The 9,021-nt window shown below is 37.2% G+C and overlaps 1 protein-coding gene across 2 annotated transcripts; it reads right to left on the minus strand.

The window, feature by feature from the left end:
- Window positions 1–1,665: 1,665 nt before the first annotated feature.
- On the minus strand, window positions 1,666–7,928 carry LOC108668523 (tripartite motif-containing protein 75). Of its 2 annotated transcripts, none has more exons than XM_018155758.1 (3): window positions 7,865–7,928; window positions 3,677–4,468; window positions 1,666–2,803 (listed from the first exon to the last, which is right to left on the minus strand). In XM_018155758.1, the coding sequence occupies exons 2-3, from the start codon at window positions 4,403–4,405 to the stop codon at window positions 2,726–2,728; spliced, it is 807 nt and encodes a 268-aa protein (XP_018011247.1). In that variant the 5' UTR covers window positions 4,406–4,468; window positions 7,865–7,928; the 3' UTR covers window positions 1,666–2,725. The 2 variants fall into 2 exon arrangements, with proteins under 2 accessions (XP_018011247.1, XP_018011246.1); XM_018155757.2 differs by lacking the exon at window positions 7,865–7,928 and adding an exon at window positions 5,242–5,317.
- Window positions 7,929–9,021: the final 1,093 nt, after the last annotated feature.

Raw genomic sequence — 9,021 nt, forward strand, 5'->3', positions numbered from 1 at the left:
GAACAGTTCCGGTGATGGAAACAGTTCTGGTGATGGAACAGTTCTGGTGATGGAACGGTGATGGTGATGCAACAGTTCTGGTGATGGAACGGATGGAATGAAAGATGCTTGCCGACGAGCTTTAAGTGTCAAAAGAAACAGGAGCAAAATATATTGATGGAGGCAGGGAAGTGCGCGTAAAATCACACACTGGGTCATAATTTTTAAGCAGTGGAACAAAATTCAGGACCTCATTGTGATATTTATGAGGAAAAACTTCGCTGGTTGACAAGACCAGAACTTGATAATTTACGAGTATAGGGATTTACAGGAACTCGATCGTCCCGTGTTGATCGAGATTATGATCACCCGGGACATTCAACATGTAAGGTGATTTTAATGTGTTAAAAAATATTAAGAAAATAATTTCAGGGTATTCCTAATGGGACGTTCAATTGAACGTGATTGCACAACACAATCAAGCCTGGCACCTCGGTCAGGTCGAGCGTACGAACGTCCTGACCTCCGCGGCAGACGCTTGTCTCACCTCGCGCTCTGATGGCTGCAGCCGTTGAGCGCAAACTGGTGCCCAATTGTGGCAGACAAACATCCGACTTGCGCTCATAATAACATCAGTGAAATGGAAAATATTACCAACAATGGGATCTTTCTGTCATATATTGGATGCTTTATGGCCATGTTAGACTTATTTGGTGAGCAGAAGTCATTTACCTGGCAAGCATTTTCTTGATTTGTTCAAATGATTGAAGATTTAGAGAAACTTGTTATCACTTTCTTCATTGAATAACTGACAGTCCAAGCTTTCTATAACTACGTAAATTTTTTCCCACGGAAGTACTTTCAACCTATGATGTAATTCTGGCACTATAACAAATATGTTCAATTATTATTTCTCTAGTTTGTCCAAAATAAATAATTTAATGGTCCATTAAATGCATTTAGATGCTTCAGCAAGCTAAATATGCCAGGCCGCAATAACTTTGTCATTGTACTCTCCTCAAATACTACATGGAGTTAATTTATAATTAATTACTATAATTAGGGACTAAAAGGACACTGAAAGCTTGGGAATTGAGAATTTAATTCAAAGGAGCGAAAATATCATAATTAAACCTATACAACTTCTTCGAGAATCGCAGTTATTCGACTTATAATTACTAGCTATGGAAATGTTGTTATTAAAAACTGTATAAATTTGAATAATTCGCTCCAAAGTGGGTACAATTAAAAAGTTATATACCTAGATGCCAAATAAAACACCATCATCAATACGATAATCCTATGAATTGCGGTAAATTTCAAATCATGGCACGAGAAAATAAAAGGAAACCGTAACTCATTAGAGCGCTTCTGATAGTGTATATGCAAAATAGGATTCAGAATCAGCCAAATTAGATTATATGCCTTGCCGGCATTTCATCCAAGAAAATTATTCTGTAATTGTTTGTAATATCAATCGCAACTGATCCTAAAGATAATTCCAGTGGATATTGTTTCTCGAGTCTGGCGGTGTGCAGGGCTTGATGCTGCCGCTCCTGTCGTGAACGTTGATACCAATAAAGTTGGGTGCTTCCGTCACGTCTGAACTTTGGGTGCTTGTCGTTGTAATTCTTTCAATAGGTTCTCAACGTCAGCCACATTTACATAGGAGTACAGATAACGCTCTCTCAATTCCATTTTATTAAAGTAAAAAAAACATTCAATTTGCATTCATGTTCATGGATCAGAATGATGCTCTGAAGAGGAAGTTTTCAGAGGAGAACGGGAGCTTAGCGTCAACAAACAAAGACATGAAATGCCAAAAGTTCATGATAAACTCCAGCCCACATTCCTACTCACTAACACATGATTCCAGTCACAAAAGAATGCTAAAACTACAACGCATTGGTAACATAAAGTTTCATCTTTCTATAGTTTTTCTTATGAATAGACTGACACACTTAACCATGCGCTGTACATGATCCAACCGTACAGGATTTAGAGAGGAATGTCTTAAACGCATGGTTGTCGACATCGCTTATTTTTATTTAATTTTGAGAAAATAAATTGCATCTAAAGGTAGATAATAAAACAGGGATCCCAAATTTAATTTTACGGGTGAAAATTACTAGTATCTTCACATAGACTGCCGTAGCTGAAACCAAAACTACTATCAAACGTGCAATCAAAATCCTAGTCCCTCTCCACATTTATCTGAAGCAGCAATATAATCAGTCATTCATGCCGATATCAAAACATTCCTAACCATTTAACTTCAACAGGTATCACAAATTTCTACAGTTTATTCATTAGATTTCGTCACTCTCAAGTGACATGTTGGTCTGCGACTGCCCCGTGGTAAGCTTGAAGAGCTTATATAGACTTACTACGATGACGTCACGGAAGGTACATCATATCATGCTATATATTCTCTTAAATCTGCTCATGCTAATTCTTCTCTTTCATCAGATAATGCTAAATTTTTTCATATATTTTCTTTTTCAAAAATTCGAAATTACAATTATTTAATGTGAATAATGGATTGCACACTAAGAAAAACGTAGGACTATCTTTCAAAAGCAGGACTATGGAGGATCATAATAAAATCTTCTATCATAACAAAGATTTTTACCAAAGACATTTTTATTATGGAGACATAGGAGACCTTGTTTATTTGAATGAATATCCTGACGCAGGGCGTGTTGAGGGCCCTCTCATAGTCAACTTTCTGATAGCTGACTCGAAGTTAATTTGGCTCGAATAATCCACGAAAAAACGGCTGCAGTCTGGCACGACCTTGGTTGATGTGTCTGGCCATTATCGCCTGGTGGATAAAAAAAATTATTGTGAGGCTGGAAGGAAATTTTACATAATTTTTCGGGGAAGAATGTCCTAAAGGATATATTTACGTTATTCTGCGCAAGTTATGCGGAAGTCTGCCGTATGGTTGGAGGAGCTGTGGATCGAAAAGGCTTGATCCTTTCTCCAAATAAGTGTTCATGACAAATCACTAGTCTCACATTCGGCATCCTAAAGGCCACCGCCAAAAAATATTCACGACTTATGCTAAGTGCTTGTATAGTTGCTATTGACATTGTGCGCCTTATGCTTCATTATCTTATTACCTCAACCCTCCAGTGGTGGAGTGTAGTAATATGAAGAAATTCAAATTTCCGAGGCTAGCGAAAGAAAATATGACGAATCTAACAAAAAATTACTCGCGATCATTTTCTGAATTTTGACTACTGAGGAGCAATTCGAAATGACAAAAATTTGTAAAAAATGTTCATTTGGCTGAAAATAATTGGCATTTTGTAAAATTATAAACAAAGTGAAAATGTAATCTATCTGACTTGAACAAATTCCAAAATCAACAAGTTATTTATAGCAATTTATGAGCTATTTAAAAATTGTTTAAAAAGGACACAACTGTCATTCAATTCGTGAGACTGGCAAGCAGGGATGATATCCATGACATTTTAAGAATTATCAAACAATAATTAACGATCATCACGTGTTGTTTAATAAACGAGCTTGAATAGATGACGCGTGTGAAAAGACTAAGTGCATTCCTGCGATCATTAAGCATATAAGCTCCATATATTAAGCTTTTCCTGTTCCATTATACCACGTAAAACCTTACAAAATTCGAATTTTAAAATATTAATTATCTCGAAAGTTGCCCTATTGCACTCACCTCGCAATTTTTGCTGGCAGCATCCAACTCCGCTTTGAATACGGGTAGCTTGGTAATTTCTCCTGGCGTCAATTTTTGATGGCTGAGAATTTCCAGGAACTTGCGTCTCTTGTTTTCATCCATATTGGTGACTGACAACTCGTCCCAGGACTCGAGGTCTTGTTCTATAGTCCTCTTCTGGGCCTGCAGTGAATCCTTCAATCTCCCTATATCAGTATTTAGGTTCATGATTCGATCGACCCATGTCAATAAGTCGTTAACTGGCCCCAGTTTCTGGCAAATCTTAGTCCGTACCGCGGCTCGGGCGTCTTCAGCTTCATCTCCCCGAAGCAGGTCGTCAACCAACTCGATTGAGTGTTTAGCGTGTACCAATTTGAAGCACCTGAAGCACACGAGTTCCATGCAATCAACGCAGACGTAATCCTGTGCCTTTTGGTGCAGGGGGCACGGCGCCCCAGGCTGGGAGCTCGGGGCCCGTTTAGGTTTATCCTCAGAGGGGATCAAAGCGTAATTAACTAACATGTCGCCGAGAGATTGCTTTATTTTCTTCTTGCATTTAGGGCAGCTTGACAAATATGGTAAGTCTGAAATGCATGAGAAGCAAAACGTGTGACCGCAAGCCACGCACAGCGGTTTATGGTTGTCCGAGTCGTATTCTTCGTAACATACTTCACACTCCAACTTGACGGAAGCCACGTCGCGGTGTTCCAATTTTCGTTTGTTATCCATTCAACCTAAGTCAACTCTACGCTTCTAGCACTTAAAGCACTCTAGTTGGAGTTGGTGAACAATCTGGTGGAAAAGTTTGAGTATAAGCAAGATAAACCATGCCGAAAGCATAACATGTTCAGTCCCTCTTAGCACAGGTCAATAATGACTTCTACAACGTTGCAAATTAACTACTACAACATTGCTAAGTAACTACTACTACTAATAAAACGATGCAAATAAACTACTACTACTACAACGTTGCATATACTACTACTACTACGACAATGCTAAGTAACTCCTACTACTAATAAAACGTTGCAAATAAACTACTACAACTTGGCTAACTAACTACTACTACTACAACTTGGCTAAATAACTACTACTACTACTACAACGTTGCCAAGTAACTACTACTACGTTGCTAAGTAACTACTACTACTACAACAATGCTAAGTAACTACTANGCTACAACGTTGCATTAGCTGCATGACTACTACAACGTTGCATTAGCTACATCACAACCAGGCACCAGGCTTACAACACACAATAGCCCTGTATATTGCAACATATTGTAATTTGCTGTACCGTAAATTACAATTTTGTAAATAAATATTGAATTTTGAACTGATATGGAGCTTTTCAAACAAATTTGTCTGCTATTTGCCATCAGCTGGCAACATTGGCCAACGTCTGTCGTCAAGGCTGAGTTATCAGGGAGCCGTGCAGCCATTGTTCAAGTTTCTTCAAACCGCTTGTCAAACAGTTGAATCTATGACGTTTCAATCACATCACAATTTGTTATATATAAGTAGTACTGTTATATTGCGATAACGTTGATTTCTTCGCAAACTCACAGGTAGTAACAGTTGCTCCTCGTCCGCACACTCACATACAAGCCCACTCACCAGGAGCGCGCGGGCTACACTGAACCTGAAGTGACAGAACAGCTGACTGAAGTATCTGGCCTGGAGTTGCCAGGTGTCGACATTGGAAAACGGCCAAATTAGCCAACACAAAAAGCGCAAAAATGCCCATTGTTTAATATTTAATAGAAAACTAATACCTTGAGGTGCAACAATAAACGTTCCATGTATCAGAAAAATGTTTAAATCGTTGAATAAGGCAGAAAAACAGCACATCTGGCAACCCTGCTCCGTAGTCTGGAAGGCGCAGCAGCGCTTGCATCCACCGACGCGTACCACAGAAACTCGTTTGTTGTCATGCAAATATTGAACAATGCTGAGTCAATATAACTAATGATAATACCTACATTTATATAAGAATTATCGTCATATTTTTTATTGAGAATTATCGTAATATGAAGCACGGAATAAATGTACGATGCAATGTATAATGCTTCAGTGAGTAAATTACAGCTCAAATAAAGGCGGTAGAGAGGCCAAGAAATGTGCCCGAAATACTGAACATATTTTGATGAACAGTCAAGCAGCGGTGAACAGTCAAGCAGCGGTGAACAGTCAAGCAGCGGTGAACAGTCAAGCAGCGGTGAACAGTCAAGCAGCGGTGAACAGTCGAGCAACGCGTAGGAGAGTTCGGGGTAATAGCGTTACATAAACATACAGAGAATGATGATAAGCGAGTTTGAAGCTTTAATAAGTTTAATTACGCCATTCACATGGAATGACAGTGCGAGATATAAATTCGAGTTATACATTTAAGCATAAATGATAATAGATATATTATCATACATCCATTATATTATTCAGAACCTTTGAATGATCATAGATGTATTGTAATCTTACTAGCATTTTCTATTCGTAATGCAGGATGGCAGTACAAACCGCTCATATTAACAACTATCAATTAATCATTCATCAATAACGTGTAATTCAGTCTGTCCTGAAAATAGTTTTCTATGAGCGAATAGAAAATCAAATAATTTTCTGAACGGAACAGAAAACGACGACGGGGCAAACAATATTTAGCCGGCGTCACGTTCGTTTGAATATTGTGTACTGTATAGCAAGTACACAATATTGTGTACTGTATAGCAAGTATACAATATTGTGTACTGTATAGCAAGAAAGTTGAACAATAAATTTGTTCTAAGAACTTTGAGCAATAATTTTATTTCAATAACTTTGACCCAGAACAATGTTGTAAGATCTTTAAACAATAATTTGGTTCCAAGAAATTTGAACAAGAAATTTATTCTTCATTGGTGTTGGTGATGAGGTGGTTATCGAATTAGGATTATTGAATTGTTTACAGTTACTCCCCTCCAGGATTTGGAAAATAGGGTGTACGAGTTGAAGGTTTTTGGATGGTTTACTGTTAATGGATATATGTCGAAGGCCTGCGAACAAGGTTTGAGCATTGGAACACGACATGGGTTAAATGTTCATCATATCAGTATACAATCGAGGCAGAATTAGCGTTGAAGTCAGAGTCATAATGATCTTCATAAATTTAAATTCTGCATTTGTAAATTCAACTTCACCTACTTTCAATTCAAGATAAATTTAAATTTAACTTATATTAAGTCTGACCAACTCATCTTTACATTTTATCAACAGTAATTTAGAGGATTAACTTATTTATTCATCACAATACATCCTATCAATATTAATTACTCAATACTGCCCTGCCATCATAGTATCTTCGAGATATAGGAACATTAATTTGCTGCACTGTTCAATTTCTATCCTATGAATTTACAATTATATTGTTAATCAAATAATGTACATTAACATCCAACCTAGTCCTTTTTGATCATTAACGTTTCAATCAGGAACCCAAAATTAATTCCATTTAACATTGCCTAAAGTTTCCTCATTAAGTTTATCTCATCTCGTTCGAACAATATTAATGAATATTATGACTCTTCAATATTAGTGAATCAAACTGAATCAAAGACCATAATATAGTAAATATATAAATAAACAACTAATAATTGAATAATCAATAATCAATCAATGATCACACAATCAAAAATCAAAATGGATCAAAATTTCAATAAACCATGAATCAACCCAGATTAATTAGTCTCCCAATTATGAATATGACACAACAATATCCTGAATTTAACATGAATGAATACACGGCAATAGCAGTAGTGTTAGAACAATGGTAATGAATCGTCATTCTCATTGACATTAACTTTACCTGGATAATTTTCAATCATCATTTTAACAATATTTTTCCCTAATCAAGATGTCGGGCCTAATTCTTTTACATTTGAACTAATTCTTACTATATATGTAGGCCTAATTCTTCTTCATTTGAACTAATTCTTACTATATATGTAGGCCTAATTCTCCTTCATTTGAACTAGGAGGCTAAACAAGATCGGATCATCGGAGGGCTCAACCAGACTGGCTCCTAGACTAGGATAGACGGGACACATTTCCTAATTAATCAATAACTCCATTTAAAAATACATGAATGCTAGAATAAACTACACAAAACAATTACCTACAACAAGGTTACACCATTTTAACAATTTACCACACTCACCCAGTGGAACAATTTAATGAATAAAACACATACGAAAGAGATCACGATCGAGCGCGTCTTGTGGGAGTCTAAAGAAGAGTGAGCGGAAATGTTGCCAAGGCGGCTTGGATTGAATTCTCATTTTGTTCTAGAACCACTCGTAAATTACAAAGTGAAATAACTGCTATTACCAAAGTTTAAAACTATTACAAAAATATCAGATCTTATATGAATCAAAACTGGCCATGATTAACTGGCTTACAATGATGATTATTTTTATTTTAGTTTATTTTGTTACGGCCATCAGCCACAGTTCACTAGCATCGTACATATTTAGGGTATTAACTATGCGAAAAAATACAGCTTTACACCTAATAATCTCAAAGGAATCATAATTATCTCTCAGATAGGAGATTATACACTAGGATATCATACTCAGCCAATACAATTCTAAGAGCTACCCTGAGAGTCAAGGGGAGTGATAGGAGTGAAGGGCTAATAAAAGATAAGGGTTAATAAAAGTTAATAGCCCAGAAGTTCGTTTCAAGTTAGGACAAACACTTCTGCGATCGTTCATGGATGTATCGCCGGGACTGAACACTCAATGTGAATTTCTTCGTCATCTATGAAGTTTCAACTTGACGCGGCAAGCATTCAAATTTCCATCTATAGTTGATATGCTAAAATGATTAATTGAACGGCTTCATATTTCTGTATCGTCATGCTGAGACATAACATTGCTCCTTCTCATCATGATTGCCTTTAAAAATCGTTATATCAGGCTTATCGACTAACTAAGCTAACCTAACCCTCTACCGCCTGACACGAGTAACCGGAGCAATATGTCACAAGCCTACTTCCCAAAAATGATAGGTTCTAGTGAGCGCAAAATGACTTGCACTGATGGTTACCGCCACGTACGACAACTTTAAATGTTCTCTGCTGCGTACAAACGTCCTCAGGTTGCTACACTCAATACTTTACGTATAATTTAGGTTGAAAGTTATGTTCCCGGAGACTGACATATACGGCGGTAGAGGGTTACGAGTAACACATTGTGATCGATGGCCAAGCACAGCGAAATTTCGAGTAGAGAATTTTGCAGCTGATAAAACCCACAGCGTTCAGTGAACCAATCGTCAAGACGACGTCTCCATTAAGAACTGATGCAATATCAG

The sequence above is a fragment of the Hyalella azteca genome, unplaced genomic scaffold, assembly GCF_000764305.2.
Source record: "Hyalella azteca isolate HAZT.00-mixed unplaced genomic scaffold, Hazt_2.0.2 contig11079, whole genome shotgun sequence".
NCBI lineage: Eukaryota > Metazoa > Arthropoda > Malacostraca > Amphipoda > Hyalellidae > Hyalella > Hyalella azteca.